Genomic DNA, 17402 nt, shown 5'->3' on the forward strand with positions numbered 1-17402 from the left:
CATGACCAAGTGGCCGCTTTCGCGCGTAGAGACGCTTCTATCGTAATGTGGAGCAAGATATGAAACTGCGTCTCTGCGTTGCGGCAGGCTAACGTGGAAGATCTACACGTGCCAGCATTATCGGAGAGGCGTCTGTAAACCCGTATCACTTGTAAGAGGGTCGATTGTACCGGACCTAATGTCGGGATGCGCAACTAACCGGTTCGGTGCATGGTAGCCTGGGCAGTATCCTCTTGATGGCCTCCTTTTACATCTAATACACTTAAATTAGTCTTGTATGATTTCGTCCGTGTTCCTTATATCTGCTGCAGGTTAATAATAATAATAATAATAACAACAATAATAATAATAATAATAATAATAATGACGATGATGATGATAATGATAATGATACTTTCGGGAGCTTCACTAGCCGAAACCATGAAATTTCTATTAGTCAAGCCGTTGCAGAGGACGCCAGTTAGTTTCGACCTCCTGGAGTTCTTTAACACCCGTACACATGCTGTTCGGCTTCTGAACCCGCAAGTCGCGGATTCGAACCCTGCCGCGGCCGTCGAATTCCTTGACGGTGAAATGGCCGAAACCCTGTTGCTGTGCAATGCCAGTGCCCGATAAAGAACACCAAATGATCGAAATTTCCGCAGCCCTCCAACATGGCGTCTCTCACAATCGTATCGTGATTTCGGGACTTAAAACTCCAGATACTATTCTTACGGGTGTTTTTGAATTTCACAACCTCAATAGTAATACGATGCAGGCAGGCGGAACGTAGCAGTGAGGTACGGACGACGTAACTGCGAGCAATCAAGGTCAGGCCTCCGTCTCGACATCGGTTGTGTCATGAGGCCATCTTTGCGAAGTCGTCCTATGAGGTGCTCCTACACGGAAAAGGCCGCTGTAGAGATGCGGACTGCTCTTGCGCGACGACGATACGATCATCGCGCCGCTTTTCCACCACACGGTTCCGGCGGGCTATAACGTCCCTCTCTTGACGTCCAAGTAAAGACGCACGGTCGTCTGAGTTACGTGAGCAATGTCCCCGAGATGATGCAATCCGTTCGTATGAACTTACCATGCCATCGTTGTCCCGTTTCTTCTCCTCGCTCGCAGCTAGTAGCGCGTGACAGATCAACTCGGGCACATTTTAGGGCATCATCACGAAAGAATGGCGGTACGTTACCGGCGACTGCTTCAGCCGCCTTTAATGTTAGATCCCCTAAAATGTTTTCGTTATTGCCTTGAACACTCGAAGAAATAAATTTGCTTGCCAGCGCAATAGCGTCTGCGGCTGGTTTTTCATGTCCCCCGGGAGAATACTGCGTGAATCTGTTTTAGTTCGTATACTTCTAGCGTCTTCTTTTGTGCGCAGTGTAATACATTTTGTATTGACACGTTTTATGCCTGGTATCGTGCGTTCCTCTTTCGTGACGATGTCTCCGGGTTAATGGATTCTTTGATGCTGCTGTTCTCGACGTTATAGCTTACAGCCTTATGTTAGTAATGAACCGTCTAAGATAAGGCCCGACTTGGGCGCTGAAGGTGTTTATAATAAATTGTAACAAATAATGCGATACGCACCAAGATCAGCTGCCTCGCGTGCTCTGTTGGCTAGCCTAGTTTGGAACTCTCAAGACGGCCATATTGTAGAAGGAAGCACGAAATGCTCTCCGTTAAAACTGTCAGTGTACTCCAGAATAGGGCGCTCGAGGTCTGTCTTCTGCCTTTAGCCTGTCCAGCTTCTCTACGTCACGCGGTACTTGACACCGCCACACGAACAGTGCATGCCACTCATGTAGCGCGTTTACATTATACTGTTTTTGTTTCCTTTTTCTCGTCCACATCGCTGCGCGTCGCTGACGGCTCGGGTATCGGCTTTCTGTAAACGCTGACTTCGCATCGAAGTACTACGGCCGCTGTGGAGGTTTCGGTCCGCCTCAACCAGCGCTGTCAGCCAATTCTTTCTTGTGATGTTGATGCTCTTTCACCGCGATCCTATCGCGACAAGGTCTGCACGATTAGGCGGCCGATCTCACGACAGCGTGGCAGCCTGAGCTTGAAGCTAGTTTCCCCGACGATAGGATTTGATCGACCCTTCGTGACAGTCGCCGACAACAGCTGGCTTATGAAGGCAAGCCGGCTTCGAACTTGTGGCCATGTCAATGACGGATTGCCTCTCGAAAATCCTTCCCCCTGGTTCTGTTGCTGTGCACATTGAGGTTTTATTCTGCCTCGCTTCAGGAAAGTACTTTTAACGGCTTTCTGGGAATGACAAATGTGCACGTTTGCCGTGGCCTCAAAGGCCATTATCTGCGACCGAGCATGACATCTAGGGCTTATTGTTTCATGCTAACACGCTAGCTTGAAGGCCTAATAAATTTAAAAAAAAACGTGCTTCGCAGTCTTGACGACGAAACGAGACGAGGGTGGGTAGTGTTTCCTTCTGAAGCTGCGGGCATTCGGATGGTTGTCGTTTTTATTCAGTGCCAAGCTTGCAATTGACCAAGGCTGCATAGGAATCATGCTAGTCTAAGATGGTTTTCGCGAGTAGCATGTTCTTGTCTCCCTTCCAAAATAATTTCATGGGCACATTTTTCGATATACGCACACCGTGATGAACTGGAGACAAATGTGTGGTCAACTCCAGCCTGTCATTTCTGTGTATTCCTTCCGCCGCTGACTTTCTTCTTCCCGGCGCTGCAGTCAGCCTCTGCCCTTTGAGATTTGGTCCTTGTGTTGACCGGGTCGCTGTGGTTTACATAGTCATGGGCCTCTTGTCACAAGAATCGCTGAATCCAGCTTGCACGAGAGCTAAAGTGGCAACGTTCCCGCCGGTAGGCGAATGAGAAGCTGTATGGAAGCTGGCGGCTCACAGGCAAGCAGCGTCGCACCTGTTCGCCGCCGTTGGGTCGACGGGGTGCCGAGCTGCTTATGTCAGCTGTCGGGAAAAAGAAAGAAGCCGCCAGAAGAAAGAAGAGATTGACGCATGCGTCGTAGGCTTCTTCCTCGTTTTTCTTCTTCGGCTGCGATCACTTCCTGGTCGCATCTCGCACGCGGTGAAGCTACCACGGGAGGCCACGTAGGCGCTGGGAGCAAATGGGATCTCAGAAATCGTTTCACATGATAGTGTGCATACAAATGAGGGACGGTGAACATGGCTTCCACGCCTGAGCTGGAGTGAGGATATATAGTGATGCCATTCGATTTTGTGTCCACTGGAACATATCGTTTCTCTGTTTATTGTCTCTCTGTTACGGCATCATGAGACGTCACTAGACCTGGGCAGAACTGTGGCAGCTTAGGCTAGTTGGTATGACATGACGATAGTTATAGCGCGAGAACAGAACGATGACACAGAGACAAGAAGGACACGAAGGACACGAGTGCTCGTGTCCTTCGTGTCATTCTTGTCTCTGTGTCGTCGTTCTGTTCTTACGCTATAACTGTCGTCATGGATAGAACGTCGCGTGATCTTATTAATGACGTCATCTGATGATGAAGCCATCAGTAGCGTCATTATGGCTTCAAAGACCGCAAAATTTCTTGTGACATTCATGACGTCATGGCGTGACGTCATGATGATGACGGTGTCATTTGATGAACGTCGGTGCATGACATCGTCGCTTCGTCGAGGTTGGGCCAATCCTAGAGGTATTACAACAATAGCATGAGGAGCAAGGGAACGAATCAAAGGCGGGGAGGTCAACCAGACACGCGTCCTTTTTGCTACCCTGCACTTTGGGGAAGAGAACGAAGGAATTAAAGGGAAGAAAGAAACGAGAGTGAAGAGAGCACCGTCGGAAAACATGTGCAATAGAACTTGAAGCTTCCTCGCTGCAGTTAATGTGGGCGGTGGGAAATTACGGTAAAAAGATGAAGTATGAAGGGGGAGGCTGCAGGGAACAATATAGGGACGTAATTTCAAGAGCGGTCACGAGTATGAGCGTAACTTCATGATCGCCTGTTACCTAAAGGGATCGTCTATCTTCAGCACTTACTCTACCTAGCCAGCTGAGGAACACCGCGAAAGCTTCCATGTCTGCGCCTTCAGCTTGCGTCTGTATACATGCGGCTGGACTTGAAAGGGATTCGTATAGGTATACAACCGATGCGCTGAACCTGCGTGAATGCTGGTTTTTTTTTTTAGAATAAAGATGGCCGGACAACAGCCAATGACGCTTTGTTCTGCCCATAAAATATATATGTATATGTATAAACTTCTACAGCTGCCGCCCACTATACTCGATACTGGCTCTCAGAAGTGCTTCAGCGCCCTGTTAACTAATATGTCGAAATATATTTTTTTTGTCTCCGAAATACCTGAGTAATGTTCAATGGCTCTAAATTTGATTTCCGACAAAACGAAGGCTTTGCATACCGCGTAGGTGAGACAGTTTTTTTTTTTTGTTAGCGATTTTCCTTTCTTCAGTTATTTCGCTCAAGTTACCTGTTGCACCGCGCTAGTCTATCGCACAACAAAGAACGACTGCAAGTTGGAATACGGTTTTCATATAGCGGACGATGCTTATCGATCAGCAGCCGCCCACCGAGCGAACGAGTTCGTGCATCTCGACGGTGCAGCTCGCACGTCCGAGCGGGCCGGCCGTTTCCTGTGGGCGAAGCCGGTGATTACGGCTCCCCGATCACTGCTTTCACCGTCGTCTCGGTGGCGGGCCCCTCGAAAGCTGCTCGCGTTCGGTCGTGAACTCCGCTGGGTGAGCGGCCGTTATTACGCGTCCCCTCCTGTCTTTTTTTTTCTCCGAACGTGTGTGAGACGCTCCCTGCGATCTTCAAACGCGCCCGAGTGAGCAGCGGGGCTTGTGGCAAACTCGCGCGTTTCCTGGTTCGCCCACAGCTCATCTTGAATGTCCTTCGAGCTGTCCTTGTGGTGGTGTTCTCGTAGGTGGTGCAGAAGAATGTACGTATAGGAATGGTTGTCGAAGAACCAGATGCAACCAAATTGTGTTAAACTTGCGTTATCGTAATGACATTTTAGGTGTTTTATGCGTAATTTTTCAAATACCCTAAAGGCCCAGAGGGCATTACATACGGGGGGGGGGGGGGGTAACAATGATTGGGACCAATAATGTACAAATCACTAAACACTGTAATAGAAATACGGGAAAAGAGTAAGTAAAAATAGAAACATTTGAAAGTTAAACAATGGCTAAAGAAAAGGAATCATAACAAGAAAAGCAACCATGACTCAAACATTCAACAATAAATATTTTCATCAGAGGGGGAACACAAGTCTTGATAACGATTAGCTTAGAGTTTAAGGAATTGGATTGGATTGGATAAACTTTTTTATTCGGAGTTTAAGGAATGACTTTACGCGATTAACAAATGATTCATGATCGACAATGTGAGCGATGTCAGTAGGCAGAGCGTTCCATGCACGAGTGGCAATGAGAAGTGGCGAGTGATAGAACAGATTAGTGCGAGTGAAAATGGGTTCAATTTTATGCTGGTGATGTAGTCGTGAAGATATATGTCGAGCTGGCCTGATATTGAAAGTATCGTGGGATGACTGATTATAGTGTAGCTTATAAAAGCACAACAGTTTTAGCATCCTGCGCTTTTCTAATGAAGCTAAGTTGAGTGAAGTTTTGATGCCAGTTACGCTTGATGTGCGTAAGTAGTTTTTTTAGATGAAACGGGCAGCCTTATTTTGGACAGACTCTAGCTTTTGTATGAGTTAGGCCTGATGCGGATTCCAGGTTAAGAAGGCGTATTATATTTGTGGGTGTACTATAGGGTCTTATAAGCGATCAGTTTAGTCTCTGAGTTCGCCAGATGCAAATTAGGCCTAATGAAGCCAAGAGATGTGGATGTTTTGCTAACAATTCCGTCTGTATGAGCGTTCCATGACAGGTCTGATGATAAATGAACACCAAGATACTGTATTGTGGATACAGATACTATGGCTATGTTGCTCAATGTGCATTTGTATAACACCGGGTTTACCAACGTTACGAACCTAATAGACTTTGTTTTATTAACGTTAATTTGCATTTGCCAGTCATTGCACCATTTACTGAGATTTGCTAGGTCAGATGGAATGTATAGCAGGCATCCTGAGGGTTAGTAACTTGTCGGTTGATCACGCAGTCATCTGCAAATTATCTTACTGTGGAATGCATACCATCACTGATATCGGTAATATAAACTAAGAACAAAGTAGGCCCGAGAACGGTACCCTGCGGTACGCCAGATTTGACGTGTAATAACGTAAACAAATTGTCATTAACAAAGACAAACTGGTGCCGGTTGGCTAAGAAGTTTGTAATCCACTTAAGAATTTTTTTTTATGTTGAGACCTGTAAGTTTATGAACAAGCCGCAAGTGAGGGGCCTTGTCAAAGGCCTTCGCGAAATCAACATATATAGCGTCAGTTTGATGCATGCAGTGAACAGAGTGATGCAAGTCATTAATTAATTCGAACAGTATATAGCGTTTCGCAAGAACGACCATGGAGAAAACTGTGTTGGTTGATAAAGAAGAAATTAGGTTTTGTAAGGAACTTCATGACAGCGGGTGAAGTTAAATGTTCTAGGAGTTTGCAACACGTGCTAGTTAAAGAAATTGGTCTGTAATTTGATGGGTTAGACGGGTCACCAGATTTAAATATGAGAATTGCGCGACCTTGCTTCCAATAATCTGGGACGCATCCCGTGTCAATGGACTGCTGCAAAAGTGTGGCTAAAACCTTCCATATTGCAGGTTTTGACATTTTGAGAAGCTTATAGGGCAGATCCCATCAGGACCAGGAGCCGAGTTAGTTGCATAGAACACAATCGGTGCAGGACTGTATCCCTTCTGGGGTGATATTATTGTCGCGCATGCCTTAATGCAGAAGAGGGACCTGAAGATTACGTCGGACAGGGGTCTCATTCGTGAACACAGGGGAAAAAGCTAATCGAATTGTACAGCGACACGTGCTGGAAAAAGAATGATACCATCCTTGGATAATGAAACCATCGAATTTGATGCGTACTTAGGGTTTAAGAACTTTCCAAACCCTTTTGGTGTCACTGTGAAGCATGTTTGAAATGTCGGGGTTAAAAAATTTCTTAGGTTCTTGTTATCTCGGTCTTGCATAATAAGTACGCGTGCTCACGATAATGTCTCCAATCTCCCTCAGATGCCTATAGCTTAGCTTTCAAGTATAAACGTTTCTTTTTGTTTATAGTGCGTTTTACATGCTTCGTAAACCAAGCGCTTTGCGTACCGGTCGTTACCTTGACTCTAGGGATGTGCCTTTCTTTAAGTGCGATCATTTCGTCACGAAGGAGTGTCCAGTTTGTATTGAGGTCGCGTTGATGAAATGATTGTAAATAGTCGACAGAAAAGACAGAAAGATCTGTGATAAGCCCGTCTACATTCGCTCAGGTATAATCAAATATTACTTTATGTTCTCACGCTTTTGCACAGTGCGTATGACTTCACAATTCAAGATATCATGGTCGCTCAAACCGTCCAGAACATTTACCGAAACATTATTCGGTTCCGTAGTTAATGTAACGTATAAAAGCGAATCGCCCCGAGTGGGAACAGAAACCACGTGGTGCAAATCGAACGACGCGAGCACATCAAGAAAATGTTGACATTCCCGTTTTCCTGTGCCATTCAGGGGTCTGCTTAATTACCACTCAATATTCGAATAATTGAAATCGCCAGCAAGAAATGACGCCGATGTTCGGTATATATTTGGAACAAAACCGAAAGACTCATTTAGGTAATTGGGAAATTCGCGAGATGAATTAGGTGCGCGATAGCATACCCCAATGATACAGGTATTTCGAGTGGGCAGACAGAGTGCAATCCACAAGAATTAGTCTCAACAACGCGAGGTTCTACTCAAGCTTTTACAGCGACCAACACACCAGCCCCACTCGATTCAAACCCATCTTCTCTAAACAACGAAAATTCACAAGACAAGTACAGTTCATGATCAGAAGTGCCATGTGACAACCACGTTTCGGTGCCCAGAATCATGTCTGCCGAACATGATTCTACATACGAACACAGGTGATCTTGCTTATGAAAGATATTGTGGAAGTTTGACACAAGAATGGACAGATGCGTATCACGGTGTTCATGCTTCCGTCACTACGTTTTCGCGAGGACTTGACGCTTCGGTATGGCAGTTGCTTTGTTAGAATCATGGTCCAAAACATAAATCATGTTGTCTAGAATTTGTCTCGCTAGCTTATGTATGCTACTTTGTAATGATCTGCAACCTGGGTGAAAAATCTTCCTCAATTCACACAGGAGATGAATCTAACTTTTTGAGTTTAAATGCATTTTTCAGTAAGTTAGTTTTTTTTTCTTTGAAGTTCAGAAATTTCACTTCTTTGGGTCGAGTATGACCCGGTTTTTTCTGTCCTATGCGGTGGGCACGTTCTATTTCACCAGCTGCGATTCCTAAATTTTTAGCAACAAACTCAGTTACTGGTCTTTCTGGTTCCTGCCATGTTTCCGAGTCTTTCTCAGTGATTCCTTTAAAGATAAGGTTATTTCGGCGCATTCTGTTGTTGAGGTCGTCCACCACCAAAGTGGATTGTTGATTGTCTTGATTCTATGCTTTTAGTTTAATTTGAGTGTCCTTAAGCATCTGAACAACCTCGTCAGATCCGGAGGATCCTTCTAGTTTAGAAATACGTCTCTTTATTTCGGTTATTTTGTTTGGACGTCTTTTACCTTTCCTAAGATGTCTTTTTGAGACTTTTCGTTCGACAACCATATCCTTAACAATAGCTAGCAGCTGGTCGACCTTGTCAGGACCAGGATACAATTCTAAAGTCTCCCGCACGAAGCAGCAGGTGCGCCGAACAAAACAACACAAGAGATAGCCGCCCTGCCACGCAAACTTTAGCAAGGATGGTAGCCGGACGCAATTACACCACGGTACTCGTTCGCTTTACTTTGCGGTTACAGGTAAAGAAACCAACGCGAACGCGATACGTGCATATGTCTATCTATACCCATCACAAACAGACACTGGGGATTTGCAGCCGAAGAAAAAAAAATCTAGACGAGTTTGAGGGCAGGGAACGCTCGCCTAAAAGGCAACAAAACAGGCTTGGTCAGCTTCTGTTGAAATATTGGACGTACAGCGGCGCTCTTGGAATTATTTCAGCCTCCTAGCGTCCCTTGACGTGCGCCCAAGTCTATGTATACGGGTGCATTTGCATTTCTACTCCATCGGAATTTGACTGCTAGGGCCGGAGCCCGTGCCCTAGAGCTTGGCAACTGTAATTTCTGCCCTTATGAAAATTCCGAAAGGTTCCATACGATTTTTTTCCCTTAAACACTGGCAATTATTGGTTTAAACAAACGAGGCAGCTATACACTTATTGCGTTTTTGCAAACTACAGAAACGCCATTTTCATGCACAATATGAACTGACGTAATGCTTGCAGAAACGGGAAACAGCCGATGCCGAACTGATATTGAGTACGGTATTTTTCCTCTTTGTGCAGCTCGGAGGATGTCCGTGCGTCCCTGGATTTCTTGGACAAGGTGATCGCAGAGTACAACGGCGCCGAGAATGGTGTGGCTCCGGCTCCAGAAGATGACGCTGTCGTCTGTAAACCTGCGAAGACGTGAGCAAGCCTGTACATTGTGATCGTCTTATGCAGACTGCTTGGATAGGTTACTGAAAAAAAAAACGATGACGATTACTTCACTTAAGAATGTGATAGATTTGAATGATTGATGTTTCGAGAAAATCGTTGATAAATTCCTAAAAGGTAATTGTTGTAAACATCAATGACTGTATACGTTTCTTTCTTTGCATAACACCCCCACCCCCCACCCCCCCCCATTCCTTTCGGTAATGTCCATTCTGTATTCCATCTGTCCAATATCCACCTATAGTCTCCTACCTAAGTTTGACGCCTGCAGCGCTGATAAAGGCCATTTAGGATATTAGCTATTATAATGATGTGGCAAGCTTTGATGCTCCTCGTTTCTTCTAGAAAAAGGCACTTCATTGTTAGTACCAGGGCTGTATAGCATCAGAGATACAACTATTTTAGATACCATCTTACATTCTCGTTGGTATCATGATACCTTCCACAGGTGAGGTGTCACTATCTTTACTTTCGATACATCGCACAATATATTGTTACTTTATGATACAAGATACACTTCTTACTGGCGTGACTGATGCTATTCGGCAACTTGAGTTGGTCCAAATGTAATGCATGATGTCGCACATTAAAGCTAATTTTGGTCTTGTGAGTAAACATGAATAATTTAGGCAGATACTTTGTAACTGTTGTAACGGTGATGATAAAAAATTAAATAATAAAATTTTCAATTTTGCTTCTTATGCGGAGTACACAAATTTCAGAAGCACTGAACCAGCTAGTGCTTATAGCGTACCATTTTTTCGAAAAATATCTTCGCAACGCTTGCCATGAAATGTATTGAGGTTCCATATGGGCTGTAAACACATTCGAGCGAGATATTGCAGTGGGGACTTTGCTTTACCTCAAACAGCAATACCTATCCCTGCAAGTTTGAGTACCTGCGCTTCGCTAAATCTATTTCATTTACTGCTAAGTACCCACTCCCGTACTGTTTTATATTATTCAAAATGTAGGCGCTAAAGAAGAAAGCAGTTTTATGGGACTTATTCGGCTGACAACGGCACCTCGGTTTCCGCTGCCGACGTCTCTTGGAACCAGCATGCTGATTTTAGTCGCGTGATTATAGCAACTTGTCCGTCTTTGTTATGACAATCTTCGCTCAAGTGCCCACTCATTAGCTCAGTTACGATTCCAGCCGTCTTCTACAGTATACATATTCTACCGGCAGTCTTCTGTTATTTCAATATTTTCTAATGGAAAGCGTCGTATCGCTGTGAAGAGTGTCGTATCCTTAAATGAAGTGTGTCGTGTCGTTATCTTGAATTGAGTTTATATACAAATGCGAAGCATCTTTATTCAGCTCTTGCTTGGTACGATGACATATTACGAAGTTCGCCTACATTGGCACACGACAGCCAAGACTATAGGTGAGTTTTTCGTAGAGTCCATCGTGTTGCAGTGGGCACGAAGACGTAGAAGGCGGATGAAGCCAGTGGTCTAGTGTACGCTCTGTGTTTTCTTGGGTGAACCATAGTCCATCTGCACAGTTACACGAAAGCAAATCTGAACTGGACATAACGATACGTGCCTCTCGCTGTGCCCAACCCTTGTTGTGTTACAGGGGAGCGGACGAGCCTCCTCCTTGCTCGGACAAGAGACCCGATGTGTCGCCGCACGAACGCTTCTCCGTCAATCTGGTCATCGTGAACGACGTCGTTAAGGTCAGTGCGACGGCTGCCGGCGGCGGCTTATTGCGTTTGCATGCGCCGGATAAACGACGTTTCAAAACGATCGAGGTAAATCACCTCGCAGTTGCTTCGCTCTACGCACGACGTTTTGACTATGCAATCAACCGGCTCGCCTATCACGGTAATCGGGCAAGCAATGTGAGGTATACGAGTTTCTCATTTTGTGTTCTGCGTTTCACCTCCTCATCTCTGTGTATCAAAAAAAATGGGAAGGGGTAAAATTTCTGGCACTTCGGTCAGCCCCGAAGGTCGCTGGCTAAAACTGCATTAACTGAAGCATGTAATACATATAACTGTTTATCTCGGTTGAACTGCGTGTAGTTCAACCGAGATAACCGAGATCTGTTCAACCGAGATCTGTCATGCATGCGTCGCGTGCACAGGTGACGTCATTGTCACGTTGCGCATAGCGTAATCGAAGCTTGAAGGGCCCTTGCAACACTTTTTGGGCAGTGTGAGAAAAGGCTCCCAATCGGTGGTCGAGTCTCCCACGAGCATGCAAGCTGAATAATGAGAATTCGCAGCGCGTGGAATGCCATTCAAGCGGATGAGAAAGTGCTTGGGGATGCACTGACGAAGTAAACAAATACCTGACACGGGCGACAACTCAACGCAGGGCCAAGACACAGTTTGCTAGTGCAAATAACCGGGGGATGAAGTCAGTGTAACGTTGCCCAAAGGCTTGTAACGTTAACGTAGCAGTGATTTAGTCCATTGCATGTCCAAGAATTCTAGACTTCAACAGCTAGCGCCATGTGTTGGTTGCACTGCTAAACGACAGCGTCACTCAATTGGAGACGACCTTGAAACAGTTATTGCAGCCAAACGCTTAAATATATGCTAAAATCACTCCCTATATATAATCTGGGAGGCATTCTCTCATAATCAGAGACAGCTCGCTTTATTCCCATGACATTTCTGGGTTCGAGAGCGACTTTTAGGTCCTGTCGGAGACTACATAGGATAGAATTTCAAAGATTTTCATAAAAATAATTAGCCTTCATCTCATTAAATCACTGACGTTACGAAATCTCGATAGCCCTGTCTTCGTACCTGTGAACTTTGGTTGATATCGGCACAGTTCCTGAGGTTCAACGGGCACTTTTGCAAAAAAACATGTTCTGCAGTGAAACTCTCTTGCAGGGGCACACGCGCTTCGTTGTGTTTTCGGTTACTCCAAAAGGTAAAAATTTCGCAGCTCTTTTATGTAAGAATGTTTGTCTTGAGGCTGCTTAATATGCGAAGCGTATTTATACTGTGTAGATATTATGTTGATGATTAGAAGTAAGACGTCTTCGCTAAATTAGAGTAAACGAACAGATAAGAATAGCTCTTTGTCATTGAAAGTATAAAAAGTAAAAATCGACAAGACACACTGATATACATATGAATGTTTTTCTCTTAGACGTAGGTAATCAATGGTACTGTTTAATTTAAAATACAACTTAAAGATATGTGGAAAAACTGTCAGCATAGTAGGACATAATAAAGTTATATTTATGGGTAGCATTGCCATGCATTCCATTAATACTTTATTGTTCTCGCATGTAAGTAAACAGCAGTAGAATTTGTTCAATGGTTTGTAGTAAAATGACAAGGAAAGGGAGACTGTAATTATTCATGTTTCCATGTTTGTGTCCTGAAAGCATTTCCACGTTTGTGTCCTGCCGTTGCATTAATGTGTGTTTAAGAGAGCACAGAAATCCACTCAAGAATTTGAACGCTTTTGATCTGGCATCGCACTGCAGCACGTGTGGCTGGTCATTTGTCTTTACCGATACAAAAGTTTTGTAGAAGCACAGATCCCAGATAACTGGGGAAGTGATAGAAGCTTTCCATGTTAAACAAATGTATGGAGCATATGCGTCAGTGAGCCATCGAGCATGTATGGAGCATATGCGTCAGTGGGCCATCGATATGTCTCGCAGAAAAATAGTTCGCACATTTTCTCAGTACATGCGCCGTCAAGTGATACTCAAACTTTTCATATTCCTTCTTGACATGTCTGCACAATCTTGATACGTTTTCTTTTCATGTTTTATTTTCACGTTCCTGTGTTCTTCAAATATAAATTTTAGTTGCGAGTCAGCGCTCGTTTATGTCCCTCTTGTTTCCGTGTTCGACGTTTTTATTGCTGTAACCGAAAATTCACCCGTACCAACAAGCCCAACTTTCAATACTATTGCATTTTAACTGGAAGTGTATTTGCATGCAGCTTAAAGCGCAATGATCACACACTCCGAAAAAACTTGCCCGCCGCTTCCCTCGGGGGAACACTGAGGAGGATGTGGAGCATATAATTGGTTAACGGGGTGTTAAAGTGCGACTTACTTGGGTTGATGGCTAAATTGGTTAACGTGGCTGTGAAATGGGGTGTTAAATTGCGACTTACTTGGGTCGATGGCTAAATCGGTTAACCTGGTTGTAGGAGGGGGTGTTAAATGAGTGATCACGTACACACGTATGCGAAAGGGCGGCGCTGGTCGAAGGGATGTCGATCATTGTGTTTGTGGATTCGTTGGAATTCATTTCACCGCGACCTTGGACGTCGACGCGCCGTGCAAACCAACCGACGAGCGGCAACTGAGTGAGCGAGCGCCGACCTTGAGTATATATACAGCGCGACGGCGCATGCACTGTCAGCTGTCGAATGTTCGAGAAGGGGGAGAAGCGCAACGGCGCATGCGCGCGCGTCAGCTGCCGATGTTCTCGAAGCGTGACGGCGCATGCGCGCTACATTATACAGCTAGCGAATGTTCGTGAAGAGGAGAAGCGCACGCGGTGTGTAGAGGAGGAAGGGTGCACAGATGGTGGAGGAGTGAAGCGCGCGCGGTGTGTAGAGGAGGAAGGGATGCACAGATGGTGGAAGAAGGAGGAGGAAGCTTGCGGACGGCGCCGCACTACAAGCCTCGAGTATTAGATGCTCCGCATCTAAAATATCCCCGGCTTTGTTAGTCGGCACCGACTAACGCTCCCGGGTTTAAATGCAGATATATATATTGCATAAAATAGACGGGGTAATTACTGCCACTGTAGCTCAGTTGGTAGACCACCGAAGGCGTAACTCGAAGGTCACTGGTTCGGCTCCTGCCCGCGGCAAGTCATCTTTTCGAGAACTTTTCTTTCTACGCGATTTTTACGTTAAAATTACCATACTAACATTCTCTATACATTTCCTGACATCATTGTGTGTTAGTCTTCAGTGATATTGAGCATATTTAAGGCACTTGTTTGTTTCCATCGCGAAGAAATACCGCTGATATGGTGCCTTGTTCAGCTAAATCATGTATAAATATAGCTCGTTCATTTGTGTATTTTTTACAGGGGAACACGTGTATTGGGCACAGCACGTCAGCCATGTGACGTGAATAAAAGCTTCTTATTCAAGTTGAAATTTCTTGACACTGGAGTACACCGATCGACGAGCTTCTATTTAGCTTGCCATAAACCATGTGAAGAACTTTAAGTGCGCCTGAGCTTCGCCTTCACGATGAGAACGCAATGGAGCTTCGTTCACTTTGCCTTTTCAGTCGCCAGATTTTCTTAATTTCTCGGCGGACACATCCACCCTGCCGCAAGGATAAGTGCGCCTGTGAACGTAACATGTGCTGTTTAGAACTATCCGACAATGCAATGTTTAAGAACACCATGCAAAAGGTTCGCTAGGGCATAATTTTTTTTCCGAGATCCTTATGGTTACACGCGTAAATTCCTAGCAGCACACTTTGTTGGTGGTGTTGCTGATAATGATGATTGCTTACTCTTGTGCACTTAGGAGCCGGTCGGCCTTCAAAGCAACTACTCATCGTGCAATTCGGATGTACGATGCTGGTGCGATTCTAAACTTCTACTACGCAATATTGCACGTGTGATGGGGGCTCATCGTGCTACAAAACATTATTATAGTTCTTCTTTTTTTGTGGAAATAATGTAGAACAAGTGTTTCAAGTGCGAAGTCCAAGAGTAGAATTTCGTTCCGGCCGATTGTTTTTATTGTGTATTTTTTGTATATATGTCTGATTCGGGCCCCTGAGAGACTCTTATTTTCGCTAATACTCAGCCCCCAATGAATGCATGCGCTGCTCCAAAATGTGTGGTGGGTGTATAATATCTATAGTAACATTCTTCGTTCACATCAGTGACGCCTTTGCTAAGACAACTACTCACTGTTTGTGGTTCATATAATAATAATAATAATAATATTAATAAATAGTCATCTTGAGTACAGCATAGATAACAGGCATGTCGAAGCCAGACGATGGCTTGGATGACTAAGCCCGGCATATCGGCAAACGAGAGATGACATATTAAAGAGCTTGTTACGTAAAATGATCAGGGAAAGAAGACATGTTACTCTTTTACATTACACCTAAATCCAATATAATACAAGCATTAAACTAACGAAAACAATACTATCTAAGCAGGAGATTGTTGAGATGAGGATTGAACAATCTTTGAACAGATTATACCCGGCATAAAAGATGGTAGGAAAACAGTCATGTGATAATGGTGCAGCATTAAACTGATTTTAGGGCATTTCGTACATTGCGGTTCGTCGTTACAGAAAAAGCACTGTCGGGGAGGTCATTAAAAATAGAAGGAACGTAGAGCTTTCTAATAGCTTTGCCATATCGTGTTTTGACGAATGGTACAGAGAAGCGGGAAGTTTTTCTCAATATTCGAAGGACAATGCACTCTTTTTTTGAACTCAGAGTTTTAGAAATGCCGTAATACCACAGCGTGAATAAATGACGCTTTGAAAGATGACAGGTGAAGTAAAGAAAATAAATTTGCGTTATCTGTTAAAGTACAATTGTAAACAATGAATTTCGACATGTTTATCAAAATGTTGATGTTATCAACATTACACTGCCGTCGTGAAGAACAGAAAGCAAATAATGTGATACCATAACGCAGGGCACTGTACGCAATAGCAAGCATAATGGTCCCATTATTTTGGTGACTGCAATCGATCTAATATTAAAAAGTAACCATAAGATTTTGCGTAGTCTTCCACATATGTAAGCCAAATGATCATTCCAAGACAAGTCGCTATCGAAGAACCCAACAATACATTTCACAAAATTAACATATTCAATGGGAGTACACTTACAGGAAGTGCTATCAGGGCATGAAGAAATAGGAGTGCCATTGTCACTATTGCTTTCAATGGATTTTTTAAGCAAATTAGTTTCGTTTTTCCCACTGAATAATCACTAAGCAATTATTAGCGAACCATGACGCAGCCTCATGAACACCGTCTTGTAGTAGTGACAACGCTTTATTGTAACAGACATGTTTGGTTAAAAGAACAGTTTCGTCTGCGTACTGAAATACGAGGCATTTTGGAACAGCAGTAGTAAAAATATTTATGAATAAAATAAATAAAACGGGAGATAAAATAGATCCCTGCGATAAATCAGCTTTCAATCCAAGCCTGTTGCTGAAAGGGAACTGATTGTCTATTCGGAATATATACCTGGAAGCGGTTAGAAAGATAAATTTTGAGAAGTTCGTAGAACGGACCTCAAGCCAAAAAAGTATATATAAAATGGTTTACGGTCTCAAATGCTTTGAAGATATCCAAAAATAAAGCACAGGGAAACATATTATGGACTAAAGCATCGTGCAGTTCATCGGAAAATTCATGTATACATCAATGGTACCTCACCTGCGACAAAACCAAACTGGCGATTCGAAATAAGCGATTTTTTTTCTGGGAATGAAGTCGTGCATTACAATAAGAATTTTTCAACTATTTGGGATAAAATAGGCGAACCTTATATAGGTCTATAAATGTCAGCACTATCTTTATGTCCGCTTTTTTAATGGGGCTTTGCAATGACTGTTTTTAAATCTAGTGGCAGAGAAGCTGTCTCCAAGAATCCATTGAGCATGAAGAGCAAGATCTCTGATAAAGCGTTCAAGTTTCGCTGCAGCAAAGATATAGAGATACCATCAATACCTGCTGGTTTCTGCCCTTTGAAACCAGAAACTATTCAAACGAGTTCGTACTTTCTTAAAGTTGGGAGGAAGCCAGAGACAGGTACAGATTTAT

General features: G+C 44.0%; 1 protein-coding gene across 2 annotated transcripts in view; it reads left to right on the top strand.

Annotated features, from left to right (window-relative positions):
• The window catches only part of LOC119185374 (uncharacterized), a 61747-nt gene that overhangs the window by 29067 nt on the left and 15278 nt on the right, over positions 1 to 17402 (top strand). The window contains exons 2-3 of one of the 2 annotated variants that reach the window (XM_037434422.2): positions 9483 to 9605; positions 11218 to 11317. In XM_037434422.2, coding sequence (XP_037290319.2) covers positions 9483 to 9605; positions 11218 to 11317 — 223 coding nt within the window. Of the gene's footprint in view, positions 1 to 9482; positions 9606 to 11217; positions 11318 to 17402 lie in introns of those variants that run through there. The other variant, XM_075892250.1, reaches the window with a different exon arrangement.

Source organism: Rhipicephalus microplus, chromosome 1, assembly GCF_043290135.1.
Source record: "Rhipicephalus microplus isolate Deutch F79 chromosome 1, USDA_Rmic, whole genome shotgun sequence".
NCBI lineage: Eukaryota > Metazoa > Arthropoda > Arachnida > Ixodida > Ixodidae > Rhipicephalus > Rhipicephalus microplus.